Source organism: Puma concolor, chromosome A2, assembly GCF_028749965.1.
Source record: "Puma concolor isolate L17-30 chromosome A2, mPumCon1.1.hap2, whole genome shotgun sequence".
Classification (NCBI taxonomy): Eukaryota; Metazoa; Chordata; class Mammalia; order Carnivora; family Felidae; genus Puma; species Puma concolor.
Genome location: NC_141668.1, coordinates 34,528,575 through 34,544,853, shown reverse-complemented (window position 1 = coordinate 34,544,853; position 16,279 = coordinate 34,528,575). Strand labels below are relative to the sequence as shown.

General features: G+C 40.4%; 1 protein-coding gene and 1 long non-coding RNA gene across 9 annotated transcripts in view; one reads left to right on the top strand and one right to left on the bottom strand.

The window, feature by feature from the left end:
• ST7 (suppression of tumorigenicity 7) overlaps window positions 1-16,279 on the top strand; it is a 255,364-nt gene that overhangs the window by 119,189 nt on the left and 119,896 nt on the right. For all 8 annotated transcript variants that reach the window (XR_015245376.1, XM_086691826.1, XM_086691838.1 and 5 more), the window contains exon 2: window positions 13,358-13,440. Coding sequence is in view for 7 of the 8 variants with exons in the window: in XM_086691826.1 (XP_086547952.1) it covers window positions 13,358-13,440 (83 nt within the window). In the remaining variant the exon portion in view is untranslated. The remainder of the gene's footprint in view (window positions 1-13,357; window positions 13,441-16,279) is intronic.
• Window positions 9,699-15,919, bottom strand: LOC147583097 (uncharacterized). The gene is made up of 2 exons (XR_015245383.1): window positions 15,616-15,919; window positions 9,699-9,868 (listed from the first exon to the last, which is right to left on the bottom strand). It is a non-coding gene; the product is annotated as an uncharacterized LOC147583097 (long non-coding RNA).

The window sequence follows — 16,279 nt, the reverse complement described above, 5'->3', positions numbered from 1 at the left end:
GTCCTTAGGTGAATCATTTAACCTCAATAAGCTTCAGTTTCATCTGTGTAAAATGAGGGTAGTCAACTTTGCAGGGCTGTGGTGGGAATCAAATGATTAAAAACATGCATTAGGGGCTCCTGGGTGGTTCGGTCAGTTAAGGGTCCAGCTTCGGCTCGGGTCATGATCTTTATGGTTCATTAGTTCCAGCCCCGCATCAGGCTCTGTGCTGACAGTTCAGAGCCTAGAACCTACTTTGGATTCTGTGTCTCGCTCTCTCTCTGCCCTTCCTTCATTCTTGCTCTCTCATAAATAAACATTAAAAATAAATAAAAATACAAATATGCACTAAACACCCAGACTAGTGCCTGACATGTAGTAGCCCTCTCCACAGTATTTGTTGAACTGAAACAAGTGTTTAAAAGTATGGCTTGATAAGACTTTTTTTGTCCCTATAATGATGATGTTGGACATTTTGCAGATAATGATCTAAATGATATTGAAGGTGGTGCTTTTGCAAATCACTTACTGTACTTTCTTACTGAATAGTCATGTTATGTATTTTTTTATGCTGTAGTCTCTACATCTGTCAATTAGCATTATTTTATCTTAGCAAATTTTTCCCAAGAGAAACTGCCTTTGCTGTTTTCATTAGCAGTGAGCTGCGTGTGCTAGTTTTTCTTTTTGTTTCCTTTTGTCAGTGCTGGATTGGGGGGCATGGCATTAAAAAATTTTTTTTCTATATTTTTTAGAATGTTATGGGCAAACAACCTTGAAAATTAATCCACTTTTTTCTTTTAAAATGTATGTGTTTTTATGGTATCACGATGGTTGGCCTTTGAGTGGTAATACCGTTTGTAATACAGCTAGTCAGAAGTGCCTTCTGAGTTTGTGGACAGGATTTCTTGGTATGAGGTTGACTGACTCAGATCAGACCCAGAACATTGACCTCATTAACCTTGGTATGATCCAACTGGAGATAAACTGCTCTAAGGATCTGTGCATTAGACATTTGCTAATTAAAAAAAAAAAATTACATATGAATGGGTCATTCACAGTGAGTGGTGACAATGTCTGAAAACTATTTGAGATAGTAAGAATAGATTCAAAAGGGAGGGAGAGAAAGGCCATTTTAAAGGTTTGGGAGCATTTGTATTAGGGATGACACAGGGCATCTGGAAGTTAGATGCATCTTTTCATACACTATAAGAAAATTTCTTATTTCTATTTACTGTCAGTTTCTATTTACTGTCACCTATAGACCTTACTTAGAGCTGGGTGCATTTGTGATTTACCACTTATAATTTGCTGCCAGTCCTGGACCTGGGGAGATAATTTTAGGTGCCCTCTGGAATAGTAACCAGTCATTTGATGCAAATGCGAAGCCAAGTCTAGCTACTGGAACTGAAAATAATGAAGCCAGCCTTTGAACAATCAGGCCGTTGGAGCAGCTGAATACTTAAAATATTGGTCTGTCTAATGGTTTCCCCTGTGGCTTCTTATCTCTTTTGGTTAGGCATCCTCACCTAGAAAGAGACAGCCTTAATACAGCTTCCAGCAGATCATCTGTTGTGGGACAGCTTTTCACTCAAAAGAGAAGTAAATTAGTCATTAAACTTTTGGAGAATGTCATGAAAATATGAAAACCTAACTTAAAATCAGATTTGAATTTTACTGCCCCATGGCTTAGAGTTGCTTCTTTGGCTCAAACTATTGGCTTCCGTTGAGGCAAACTCTTCAGCTATATGTTAGCAGAAGGTTTCAAAACAAAGCAAGTAAATTAACAGAAAGTGCAAAAATCAGAATCAATAGAATAGAAAATAGATTTATTTTTATTTTGTATTTAATCGCACCTGATAAAACAGGAATATACATATTCATAAACTGTCAGGTTCAAAATGATGTCACTTAAGGTGCCATAATTCCCTCTAATTATTCTTTAAGATCTACATAAAAAGAAGAATCTCTGGGAAAGTAAACACATTTCCAAAGAGTAATCTTACGTCTTTAAAAGTGAGGTATAAGAATGAGCCAGTATTGGATTTCTTAGGGTGGATCTTGTTGCAGTGGAATAAAGGCTTAAATGTTATTCTTAACTCACTTACTAGCTCGTACAGCGCTATTTATATTTTCTTTCTTTTTTCAATGTTTATTTATTTTGAGAGAGAGAGCATGTGCAGGCTCAAGTGAAGGGACAAAGAGAGAGACAGACAATCCCAAGCAGGCTCTGCACGGTCAGTGTGGAGCACCGCATGGGGCTCCATCTCACGAACCTAAGATCACAACCTGAGCCACCCAGACGCCCTTTATATTTTCTTTTAATTTAAGTCACACTTAATGATACATTCTTTTCTTCTCTTTCCTGCCAGACTTCCTGTAGAAGTAGCCTGTGCTTGCTGCCATAATTCCTTACCACTCACTGTCTTTAATCACTTGCAGTTTGACTTTGGCCCCACTTTGCCGACATTCTCCAGAGTCTCGCCCTTTATGTCACATTGTTAAGACCCACATACTGTTGAATTTACCTCTGCAAATCTGATATGCCCAACCTCCCACCGTGGTGGTATCGCAGGAGCTCCCCTCTAAGGTTAGTGTCTGAGCTGTACATTTCCCACATCACTTCATGATTTCTACATGTGTCTTATTCACATGGCTGTTCAGTGACTATTTTCTCACTGTCTCTATCAAAAGGTTGATTTTCTCGACCTGGCAGTTGAGCCAGCATAATCTCCCACTGCCGCTCTTCATCCTACCTACACTACTCCAACCCAATTCTTTTGTGTATGCTCTCATATCCACGCGGCATCTGTACTGTCTCTTTACTTCTCTCCAATCTCATGATAAAAGCTTATTCTTCTTTCAAAGCCCAGAAGGAAGGACATCTCATTTATTAAGTTTCTCTGATCCTTCTGACTAGAAGTAATATTTTCTTCCTCTAGATTTTATCTGTACCTCTCTTCTGATGTTTCATATTCCGTCCTGTGTTATTTGTGTGGGCATCGTATTTTACCTTCTCAAGGGGAGCATCAGTTTCATTATATCATTTCATTTACCAACTCCAGTGTCTGGTTCAATGTCTTGCACTTTTTGTAAGTTAATTACATTTTGGATAAATTAATGGCCTAGCTGGTATTAATACAGAGCACTTGCTGAGCAAGAATATAGGCGGTTATACCTCCACGGACCAGGCTCTGTGGCGGTTGCCCTGGGGGGAGGGGTGGATGGGGGGGTGGATTGAGAATGCACAGTGAATGCTTCCTGATTAGAGGTGCCCGGGGCCTGGAGAGCCATGTCTCTGCAGGGCTTCTGTCTTTTGAAGTATAACTGAGCAAGTGTTGCTCCCCTAGAGACAGATATATTTTTTCTTCCTTATGGTAAATACTTTATAAGAAACAGAAAGATTCAGGACGCCTGGGGGGGCTCAGTCGGTAGAGCATCTGACTTTGGTGCAGGTCATGGTCTCGCGGTTCGTGGGTTTGAGCCCTGCATCGGGCTTTGTGCTGACAGCTCAGAGCCTGGAACCTGCTTCGGATTCTGTGTTCAAATCTCTTTCTGTACCCCTCTCCCACTGCGCTCTCTGTCTCTCATAAATAAATAAACATTAAAGAAAAAAAAAAAAAAGAAACAGCAAGGTTCATAAGATGATCTTCAACCTAAATTAAAACATATTTTAAATGGCTAAAGTTATAAGACTTATAACTAGCCACTCTCCTGTTCCTGACCAGTGTATAGTTCCTCATTATTAGCCTATTTGTAAATAAATGCAAACAGATAATCAGATCTTGCTTCACTCGCCCTTGAGGGCTACTGAGGTTTATATGTGACCGGGCTTTGGACAGTCCTTCGTGACTTGACAGAAGCAAGGACCAGGAGCCATGAAGACTGAACACTCTGATATAGTTTCCCAGATCACGGCTGAGAAAAGAAAGAAGGAATGTGCTCGTCTCTACTTCCTCAGTAGAGCCAAATGCCCAGTAAAGCAGAAATAGTATACCTGTGAAGTTGCCAAGGCAACGGCAAGGGTATAGAGAAGAGTAGACAGAATGATTTATGAGAATTTCTTGCCATTTGGAATGGGCCTAAAATTATACTTCCATATCTTTTTCTCAGAAGGATGAATTCCACAGAATTTATCAAGGGAATTATAATGCATAAAAACTTGAGATGTTATCAGAGCCTAAGGAGACTGGGGTGAAGGACAAGGAGAGGAGCAGCAAAAGCAACAAATGAGGAAAAGTGCTCACGGTGTGTTTAGTCTTCTCTTGAACTGATGCTGTGACCAGATGTAAACAGATTTCTTGGGAACATGAAAATGTTGTGTATTTAAAGTGTGCCTAGAAAAAGGAAAGTCCATTTACTGGGGTAAAATGGAGAGGCTTGATTTCCATATTAAAAAAAATTCTCTCAGCTTCAACTTTAATACTAGTGGATTTACAAAGACAATTACAGATCAGCATGTGGAATAACATGTTGTCATGGCAACAGAGGTTGAAGTTGTATTTTATTTATGAACGGTTGAGAAAGAAGCTCTTGGGCAGATAGAATTGGCATATGTTTAACACCCTTTCTGGGCATACTGCAGTTAGCCCCAGTTATCAGATGTCCACACTGATTTTCACTTTCTTGGACTACTACTATTATTATTATTATTTTATTTTTTATTTTTTAAGCATTTATTTATTTTCAAGAGACAGACATAGTGCGAGGGGGGAGGTGCAGAGAGAGAGGGGGACAGAATCTGAAGCAGGCTCCAGGCTCTGAGCTGTCAGCGCAGGGCTTGAACCCACCAATAGTGAGATCATGACCTGAGCGGAAGTTGGACGCTTAACTGACTGAGCCACCCAGGCGCCTCTAGTATTATTATTATTATTCTTTTAGAGTTTATTTTATTTTGAGAGTGAAAGAGTACAAGTGGGGGAGGGGCAGAGAGAGGGAGGGAGAGAATCCCAAGCAGGCTTTGTGTTCTCAGTGCAGAGCCTGATGCAGGGCTTGAACTCACAAGTCATGAGATCATGACCTGAGCTGAAATCAAGAGTTGGACACTTACCACCTGAGCCACCCAGGCACCTCCACTTTCATGAATTATACTTGATTCTATCTGTTTTATACTGCTTCCTAACAAATTACGACAAATATAGCAGCTTAAAACAATATACATTTATTATCACATGCTTTCTGTGGGTCAGAAATACAGGCACAGCTTAGCTGGGACTTTTGTGCTGGATCCTTTGTTTGTTTGTTTGGTTGTTTGTTTTTGTGCTGGGTCTTACAAGGCTATTATCAAGGTGTCAGTTAGGGTGTGATCTTATCTGCAAACTCAGCTGAGGAAGAATCTACTTCTGAGTTAATTCAGGATGTTGGCAGAAATCACTGTTGTAGATCTGAGGTCTTCAGTTTCATATTGGCTGTTGGCCTCAGCCCCTAGAGGCTGCTCATAGTCCATTGCCACATAGGCTTCTCAACATGGACACTTTCTTCATTACACTGGCAAGGAGATACTGAGAGAGCATCTTACATATCTGTTTGCTAGAAGCAAGTCATATGTCCACCCAATTCAGGGGAAGGGAGTTACATGAACATCAGGAGGTAGGGGTCATTGTGGGTCACTTTAGAGTTTGTCTATCACAGTGTCATTCTGAGAAAAAGGGCAAGTTTTTTTTTTTTAATTTTAAAAGCTGTGCGATCTTGAAATCTGTTCAAAATTAGCATATGTGCAAGTTAGATTATTAAAGTTTACATTTTTCATACTCTTGTCCTTTGGTAAATGAGGAAAAGAAGTGAAGTTGCAATATTACTTAATGGAATCTGACAGGAGGGAAGAGAGGGGTTAGCAGGGTTGAAAGAACAATAAAATGAAAAAGAGAATATACCCTATTCTCACACAGAAAAATCCAAGCAATGGATTAAACTATTCCAGTGCGTTCCCTAACCCACTGAGTAAGGTCTGAGGTCTGAGAAAACAGTTTGATAGAAGCCTTCTGAAAGACTAGCATGTACCTTAATGCACTTTATGTAGACATGGGACATTGTATTTTCTGTAATTAAATCAGAAATGTTGCTATGCAGGGTGCCTGGGTGGCTCATTCTGTTAAGTGTCTCACTCTTGATCTCAGCTCAGGTCTTGATCTCAGGGTTGTGAGTTCAAGTGAGCTGGGTGAGAAGCCTACTTAGAAAGAAAAATCTGGGGCGCCTGGGTGGCGCAGTCGGTTAAGCATCCGACTTCAGCCAGGTCACGATCTCGCGGTCCGTGAGTTCGAGTCCTGCGTCAGGCTCTGGGCTGATGGCTCAGAGCCTGGAGCCTGTTTCCGATTCTGTGTCTCCCTCTCTCTCTGCCCCTCCCCCGTTCATGCTCTGTCTCTCTCTGTCCCAAAAATAAAAAACGTTGAAAAAAAAATATTTAAAAAAAAAAAAAGAAATATCTGTTTCAGAAATGTTGCTTTGCATGAAATGGCCAATTTTCTAGTTTATTTTGATGTCCCTGTCTCAGGGCTTGGAAGGTATTGTGGCCTTGATGATTTGTTCTTTGTATTTAAAACATTTGTAAACTATCATGCTTGGGTTATAGGTTAGGCTTTAACGTAGTTTATGTACTAAGCCACAAGGGGACTTGAAGGAAACTAAGGAACAAGATTGCAGGTTTCCATGTGGCCTATGGCTGAATTGATTGTTCCCACGGCACCTACAAAGGCGGAGATCAGAGATTTAGGGTCACATGGTAGACTTGGGGGATTCAATAATTTCTTTGCCTTCAAAATGGCTGCCTTCAAACTCACCCTCCAGTTTATTTCCACTTCCAGCAACTAAACTTCAGTTGAAAGGACCCTTCATTACTTGGTTCTTCATTTATTTTGTAGGGCATCCACGTGTCGCATAGGACAAAATCACGGTGCAGGTGATTTACTTCCTGGGCTGTGGTCTGTACCCCAGTGGTCGGCACATAGAAGGGGGTGCACAGTAAGTGCTGGTGAACTGCTGCCAGCACTACTTTTACACAAATACGTTCCACTGAGTTTCCTCTGCTTTCTACAACTGGACCGGTATAAGGCGTCACATCACAAAAGGAAGAGTAACATAAGACATAACTAACAACAGCAACAATACATATTATCCGCTGAGGTTTGCTGTGTTAGGCAGTTTATCTAGACTAACACATTTAATCCTCACAACAACCCTGTAACAAGCTAGATATTATTCTTATTGTATGGACAATGAAACAGCCTCAAAAGTAAAGATTTGTGCTTGCGTTGAGATAAATGTTCCTTTATTTACTAAGAAAAGTGAGCAAACCAGAGTCTCCTATTCCATAAGTATCCTTTTAGTTAGGCTGCATTGTACATCTACTCATTGCATACATTTGTTAGTGAGAAGTCCTCCCTAAATAATTTTGGAGACCAAATGGCAGCGCACACCCTTACGTTTGAGAAATACAATTTGGACCCATTCTAATTTGTCTTCTCTGAGAATAGCCATTTGCTATCCATCAGTCAGTATTCCGTGTATTTGTATGGCAGGCACTATAGAAAGTAGTTTCACACATTTAGCAGGAATTCCCCACTGGTGCCTCAGCAGACATGTGCAAGTCCGTGGCTCCTGTGCTGCCTTTCCCTGTCCTTCCAGGGGCATGCACCTGCCAGCCCCTGAGCTGCAGTACTCCATGCAGAATGCCCTACAGCTCTACCTCTCACTGTCTCTTCACCCCTGCAGCCATAGGCAACATATGGATAACTCCTGATTTATCTTACAAGTCCCAGACAGGAATATTTTTCTTGGCAGAAATTTTCCTTGATCTCTTAGCCCCTTTTCTAATCTGATGTTTGTGTATCCATTTCTCATTTCTTTGATATTTGTGTATCCATTTCCTTGCCTCCTTCACCCGTTGGATTGTGAGCCCATTGGCGGCAGGGGCAGTGCTCCCCAGCATCTGGCCCCGGGGAGGCATCCAGTGAGTCTGTGCTGAAGTTAGGAGGGAATGCACATTTCATCAGAGCCTCAGAGCAGCCCTCGGAGGGTGTGGGACCTTCCGAGGGCCACCACATCACAGTGGATTTCACATTTACAGACCAAGTCTCCTAACCCTGGTGTCTTTCCCAAGGATAATGGTTTTACCTAAAATCTCTTCAATTTTTTTTTCATCCAGCCTAAGTAAACTTCGTTTCTTTAGCTTTTCTTCCTAGGGACTTTATTTCTAACATAAGTGGTTGTGATTGTTATTTTATAACTTTTCCAAGTTTTTCTATTTCGCTTGCCATATTTTAGAAAGGCAGTAAAAGGGACACAGGATAAAACAGACCCAGAATTTTGGGTGTTACACACTTTATCACACTGCTTATTCAGTTCTTTCTAGTCAGTACCTCCAAGTCTTTGATGCTGCCTTAGCCTTTTCACTCCCGCTTGGGCTTCTCTGTGTGAAGTGAAGTATGTCTGAGGAGACAAACATAGGGTTGTGTGTTCACTCTGTTTTGCAGAAGGTCTTTTCCAGGAGCGTGGTTTGGGGATTGCTTATGCTCTGAAGAATCTCAGGAAAGACTATTAATGTCCCGAGAGACAGAAATGTGGTTGGCTCCATTCCACAGGATTCCCGAGTAAGCGCTGCTCACAGGAGTGATCCTTTGCTTCTCATAGTTGACCTATTATCTCTTCTCTTCTGTGATCCAGAGAGGTCATTTAATTTTCTTTAAAAAAAGGTTTTTTTTTAAGATTTTTTTAACATTTATTTATTTTTGAGAGACAGAACGTGTGCATAGGGGAGGGACAGAGAGAGAGGGAGACACAGAATCTGAAGCAGGCTCCAGGCTCCGACCTGTCAGCACAGATGTGGGGCTCAAACTCATGAGCCATGAGATCATGACCTTAGCTGAAGTTGAACGCTTAATCGACTGAGCTCCCAGGCACCCCAATTTTTTTTTAATTAAGTAATATCTTTGCTCAATGTGGGGCTCAAACTCACAACCTGGAGATCAAGAGTCTCATGCTCTACCCACTGAGCCAGCCAGGCGCCCCTAGGTCATTTAATTTTCAATCCATGGACCCATCCTTCCTACCTTATTTCTTCTCAGGGCCATGCTTCATTCCTTCCCATTTGCTCATTAATTAAATAAGAAGACCGTACTGAGTTGAAGTTCAGCATCATCAGAACGCTCCACGATTCAGTTCCTGAGGTGCTGCCCCTGAGTAACTCATGTGGTGTTTCTGAGCAGTGACCTGTTGGGAGTGTTCTGCTGGATCAGATGAAAAGCCTTCTGATTTATTAATTGTTGTCTCTGGGTTGAAATAAGACATTACTGAAATTATATGAATCTATTGTTCACAAAGCTAGAAGTCTGTTTGTTTTTGAATTTGTTTTGCTTAGCCCCAGCTGGTATGGAGGAGACAGTGATGTGTCTGTAAATTTCAGGAGAATCCCATTTACGTTTCAAAGAATAAACTCCACAGTTTTCTGCTCCAGTTTTTAGGTACTTTATCAGGCCCTCATACGTCTTAAAAAATAATTGCTAGTGGCCATGATTGCTGATGAAACTAGGCAAGGTATTCCTTGTTTTAAGGTGGTCTGGTCTGCAGTGTGCAGCCCTTCTAGATTAACGAGGGAATCTTCAACTAGACTCTCCTCTCTGTGTGCCTACCTGCCTTCCCCCCCTGGTGCTGCAAACACCAGTAATAAGATTACAGGGAACTTATCTTTAAAGGTCAGAGGTAAAAATAAATACAGTATTAAAAGCATCCATCTTTTAGTATCATTTATTTAGAGTTCTTCTCCTTTTACAATGAAAGGCTTTCCATTTGCTCTTTTGTTCTTTCATGCTTGTCAGCAATATCTGCCTGCCCCTGTGATGCCGCGAGTCAGAGCTTGGGAGGCAGGACTGCTGGTGTTCAGGGCTTTCCTCGTATCCAGCTGTGAAGTAACATGATTAAGAATATTGACCTCATGGAGCTGAAATGAGAATTAAACTCTCTAATATGTGAAAGTGCTTTGTTACTAACTTTAAAAAGTGTTGATATTTGTGCCCAGAATTGCCAAGTGCCAGGTCTTAGTGATTTGAGCGAGGATGTTCAATAAGACTATGAGGTTAATAGATTCTTAAATGAGCACCTCCCGCTCTCTTAAGTGAGCACCTCTCCTTCTCTCACTTCTCTATGTGTGTCTCTTCCTTTTAATGACTTCATTATCTTTCCCTACTCTAGTAGCTTTCTACAACTGGATATAACAGAGAAGTACCTTTTAATTATTAATCACTGCTGCTATATAATCTTAAGTAAAACCAAATGGGGACAGTGTTTAGTTTAATCTCTTTAGAAAACTCATGTATTGTTTTTTTTTTTACACTGATCAGTTAGCTATTGAGTCTTTTGCCCACAGTGGATTCAGTGTTTTCAGTAGAAAATCTTTACAACAGGGCTACTAAAGCACTTCTAATTCAGGAACATCTTTTCTCTTTCTTGAAGAAATGAATTTCATAGAATTTTATACTCACTTTGTCCCTGGAAACCTACTGAAAAGTATATCATGGAGATATGAGAGTTCATCGCTATAAAATAAAGCAAATACTATGTTTTGGTGACTTTTTAACAAATAATGGGGAGGGGCTGCCTGGGTGGTTCAGTTGGTTGAGTGTCCGACTCTTGATTTTGGCTCAGGTCATGATCTCAGGGTCATGGGATTGAGCCTTGCGTCAGGCTGTATGCTGAGTTTAGAGCCTGCTCAAGATTCGCTTTCTTTCCGTTTGCTCCTCTCTCATGTGTGCACATTCTCTGAATGAATGAATGAATGAATGAGTAAATGGATGGGAATGTGGGGTCATTTATAGTGTAAGGATGGAAATTTTGAGAATTTTTTTTTTTTAATTTTTTTTTTTTTTCAACGTTTATTTATTTTTGGGACAGAGAGAGACAGAGCATGAACGGGGGAGGGGCAGAGAGAGAGGGAGACACAGAATCGGAAACAGGCTCCAGGCTCTGAGCCATCAGCCCAGAGCCTGACGCGGGGCTCGAACTCACGGACCGCGAGATCGTGACCTGGCTGAAGTCGGACGCTTAACCGACTGCGCCACCCAGGCGCCCCGGAAATTTTGAGAATTTTAGACACTTCAGAATTCGACCTGGTTTAATTTTTTTCTTTTAAAAAATCTTCCTTTTTCCACTAATGTGCTCAGGAAGGGACAAATCACTATGTCTTTGGGTTTTTTAATGGCCAAGCAAACCCACCCTTAACTCAGCTGTACCCCTACAGCCCCAGACTGATTGCTTCTTCTGTGCCTTTCTCTATTTCTCCAAAAGAATCCTCTTAGTCAAATTGTGACTATCAACTGAGCACATTATGTTAGTTCAGACTCTTGAGATTACAACTGACAGCCCACAAGTCAAACAAAAAAATTCATTTAAGAGGAAGCACCGGGAAGGATGGTTGGTAGTCAAGAAGGATGGAATTGGTGCATCCTTCTACATCTGTTTCTCTGTAAAGGGTTGACAGTTCAAGCTCCTAACTTCCTCAGCCTGTGCAACCATTTGGAAAGGCTGTGATATTTTTTCAGCACCTCCAAGCAAGCCCCTTCCTCTGCTGACATTGCCCTTCTATCCCTCCTCCTTCCTGCTCTGGTCTAGTTAACTCCCGATTATTCTCCTGCACAACCTTTCCAACCCCCAGCGCAAAGTGCATCCCTTTTCTGTGTTTTCATAACATCTTGTGCTCAGGATTTCACTGTGTACTTGGTAATTGCTTGGTTACTTGTTCGTTTCTCACCTAGACTGTGGCCTTCTAGAGGGTCAGAAATGTATCTCATTCATGCTTCCATTCCTTGTCCATAGTTTCATTCATAAACAGAGAGAAGTATTTGCTGAATGAGTGAACATGGGATCGTGTTCATGTTGGTGACTTTGCCTTGTGGGCAAATGTGGGCCTTGTTGGCAAATGCCAAAGCCTTTTCCCCTAATGATATCAAAGTCCTATTTCTAATATCCTTCGTTCTAAAATCAGGCCAATGCGATCCCCTTCAACAATAGGTTCAGTAAAGAATGTGAATATGCATGCAAAAAGCTCTTTAGGTCAGTTGTTTTTTTGGTAATAATCAAAGTTTCATGCAATATCTCAATAGAAATGATAATGAAATGTGGAAGTGAACCTTATTAAGTCGGCAGCCAGATCAACAATATAGTTCATATGAACAGAGTGGCAGAAATTGGTCAGGAAGGTACCCGACTACACATTTTTAGTGACTTATTTTTTATCTTTCTTTTTATTGATCCCATTATTTTCATGAGTAGTCTAACAGCCTTTTTAAGTTAGGTGAAAAAAGTTTTGCTAATTCATGCTAACTTTGTCAATTTGTCCTTCCTTCTTAGGAGTAACAATAGTCTTAAAATCTTTAATAACTGCCAATATACTGTTGACCCTTGAACAACACGGGGTTGAACCTCCCAGGTCTACTTACATGTGGATTTTTTCTGATAAATATGTATAGCACTGTAAATGTAATTTTTTTCCTTATGGTTTTCTTAACATTTCCTTTTCTCTAGCTTATTTTATTATAAGAACACAGTATATAATACATATGACCTACAAAATGTGTGTTAATTGTGCATGTTATTGCTAAGGCTTTGGTCAGTAGTAGACTATTGGTAGAGTTTTGGGGGTAGTCAAAAGTTATATTCAGATTTTTAATTGTGTAGGGGGTTTGTGCCCCTAAGACCCCATATCAGTCAAGGATCAACTGTATTTATTTTCCATTTGTTCTAGGTTGAAATATTCCTTGTTGGTTCATCAAGAACTCTAATGTGTGGGTCTCATGAAACATATAAGCATCTTTTCTTTCTGACTGACAGTCTAGTAACCAACTTTTTTAAAATATGTTTATTTATTTATTTTGAGGGAGAGAGCGTACACGAGCTGGGGAGGGGCAGAGAGAGAGAGAGAGAGAGAGAGAGAGAGAGAGAGAGAAAGAAAGAGAATCCCAAGCAGGCTGTACACTAGCCGCACAGAGCCCGATCTCAAAAACTGTGAGATCGTGACCTGAGCCAAAATCAAGAGTTAGACGCTTAACTAACTGAGCCCCTCAGGCACCCCCTGGTAACCAGCTTTGATTTGACTCCTCAGTGGTTATGAATCCATGAAAACCATTCCCAAGGATAGTTTTGGGAGGCAGAAACTAAAAAGCTGCTCTTTTCTCTTGTATGTAGCTTTTTTCTTTCAGGAACTATAACTTGACACCTAGCATTCTGGCCTTTGTAATGCTGAACCATTTTAATAGGACTTTGTTATGATTCTAAGAATTTTTGTCATCAGAAACAAATGATTTCACCACAAAAGCAAAATGGAAGTCTGTTTTATTGACATACTTATGCATTCCTTATTTTTTTCCCTCTTTTTTTTTTTTTTTTTTTTTTTTAGTGAGCATGTTTTTGAACACATTAACACCGAAGTTCTACGTGGCGCTGACAGGCACTTCCTCACTAATATCAGGGCTCATTTTGGTAAGTAGTAGAATCCTTCCTATTTAAAAGCATGCTGATTACTTGTATGTTAGTATATGTACAGGCAAAAATTCTGGAAGAATACATACCTGCAACTTACAGTGATTATCTTGTATGTGTGTTTATGTTGTGTAGTTGGACTTATAGAGGCCTTTTACTACCCACATTACATATTTCTAAAATATTTAAAAGAAAATTTTAATAGTCCTGTATTGCTTTTGTTGAAGGGGAAAAACAAAATATAAATATAATGGAAATTAAAGGAAGACAATTCTGTGTCAAATTCTAGTATCTGAGATACTATAAAATACACGTGACTCAGTTCAATGAACAATGTTTTTCATCATTCTTTTCAAAATGGATTATTGGCCATACTCAAAATCAGTAGAAATACAGCCCAGTTTTTTAAAAAATGGATTGAAGTAGATGTGGCAGTTATAAGCTTTTTTCCCTTTATCAAAAGTTACATTTCCCTATTTCTTCCTTTCAAAAATTCCAGTAGGCAAAAGCAATGATAATCATTTCTTTGGTTCCATTAGTTTATGCTCTAAATAGTTACAAATGTGATGTTATAACACCTGAAGTATTTTTTTTTTTTTTAATTTCAGTGGACTTAAATAGGGCCATCTAACTCACTGTAGTCATGCTAATATAATTAAATGATCTTTAAGGAAAAAGAGGTTTTAGAATTTTTTTTGTCTACATATAATGCTGTGATTACTAATTTTTATGGAGACAAGAACAAGAAAGATACTACAGTGTGGATGTTAAGATCACTAAGAAAACATAAGTTTTAGGAGAGAAGGGCACAAAAATGTGGAACAAATAAATGCATAGGCGAACCTAGAACAGTAGAAGGTTTCAGAAGCTTGAGCTTACAGGGAGCCAGAGTAAAAAGGTAGAGCAATATATGCAGGGCAGAATCCTGCCAAGAGCTTAAAGAGATGGTGGTGGTATGGGGGCATTTTTTTGTGATCAGAGCATATTCAGGTCACTCTTGCTCTGCTGTATCACATGGGTTGTCTGGACTCGAGGGATGAGATGCTTCAAGTTGATATTACTGGACTAGGAATGTGAAGGACACCAGCAGTTGCTGCTCCAACATGGTTATATAAGTGGAAGTCCACACAGAAAGCCCAGTGCTGACTGCAGAGAGCAAGCAAGCCAAGGTGAAGGGAGGCATATTAAAACTTCTCTTCGAACTGGTTTGAAATAAGGTGTGAATAGTAATTTGTACCCTATTACCTCTTAAATGCAGGTCTGCACACCTATCTGTGTCTCTGAGGTCTTCTCTGTTCCTTGGGGACATGAGAAAAACAGACACTCTAGAGAATTGTTCTTAAAGCTGTAAGGTGATTTACTTAACTCATGTTAGTTTGTGGCAAAGCCAGGTCTAGAAACTGTGTCCTCAGATTCCCACCTTGATGTTCTTAATGGACTGAAGAAACCTCAAACTTGGAAAATGCTTTCAAATGCTTGATAAATGATTAATAAGTATGTGCTGAAAACATGGCAACCTTTTATCATGTATATTTTTGGGGGGGAGAGGAGAAGTATTATAAGTCTTCATCTAACAATTATTTACATTTAAAATAATATTTTAATATTTTCTTTCTAAAATAGCTTTGAAGTATTTTTTGTTTAAACAGAAAAATGTGAACTTTTAGATACAGTTTGAAGAGCAGTTTCATGCTGAAACCAATAATTCACTCTGATGCACAAAGTAGGTTTTTGTTTGTGTATTCCTCTCCCAGGGATGTTTGCTTAAGAATGTTACCCACTTAGGTGGTGCTTCCTGTGTGCCAGGCACTGATCTAAGCACATACGTGCTAATTCATTTGCTCTTCGCAACTGTATGAGGAGGAGATTGCTCCTGTTGTTTCCATTTTACTAATGTGTAGGCCGAAGAGGTAGAACAGGCAAGTCAGCAACCTGCCTTAGGTCACATCGCTGACAAATAGTGAAGAGCAGGATCTCAGCCCAGGCAGTCTGTCACTCATTTCACCACCTTCTGGTTAGGTTCTCAGCTGTTTTTCTAGCTCGCTGGACAAACAGCAGGTCTGGATTGGGCTACAAACTGATTGCCAGAGTGTGGGTTATCCCCTTTCACTCTGGTAAGCAGGGCCTAAGCAGTCAAACTTTTTAACTCCAGGAGGTGAAGTCCCGTCAGCTTACTTTTACAAGTAAAGGGATTTCTGTAGACTGTGACCACCTTTGCAGGTCCAGGCTGGCGAGGCTTTCTCCCGGTGTGTGGAGCGCAGCTGCTGAAACCTGACAATCACTGCTGCACCATCTCAGGGTGTATTTGTCTTGCAGCATTCTCAGGAGGCACAGGATATGTCCGACTGATGTGAAACTGAGCACTGGAAACCTCTGATGTTTGAAGATTTTGAAAGGCCTTTCTCAAAAATGTTTGTCCTGAGGGCAAAGTCACTACAATGTGGAAATAACTCTTGATAGCTTTAGGCTCCTGCTTTAGAGATTATTGGCATCAGTGTTATCCTGCCTTTGGGGACTCAGCTTTGCTAGTCCTTGAAATGTACCCAGGGTTGAGGTTCCTATTCAACCACTATTTTCTGCCAAGTGTGTTCATGGAGAGGCGGCATTGAGGTAAAGGATCAGGTGCTTAGCGGTTTGTTTCCTGGCAAGGAGAGACAATTACCTAATGACTTTCCCCTGAACAATGGAAGGAGAGCCAGGCAGTGAACGCTGAAAGTACAGGTATGCCCCTGGGGACATGGTTGTTTGGGGACCTCAGGATTCCTATGCTGGAGACTGAAACTGTCATGCAGTGTGATGTCTTAGGAGGAGAGGGGTAAATACAAACAAAAATACCCTG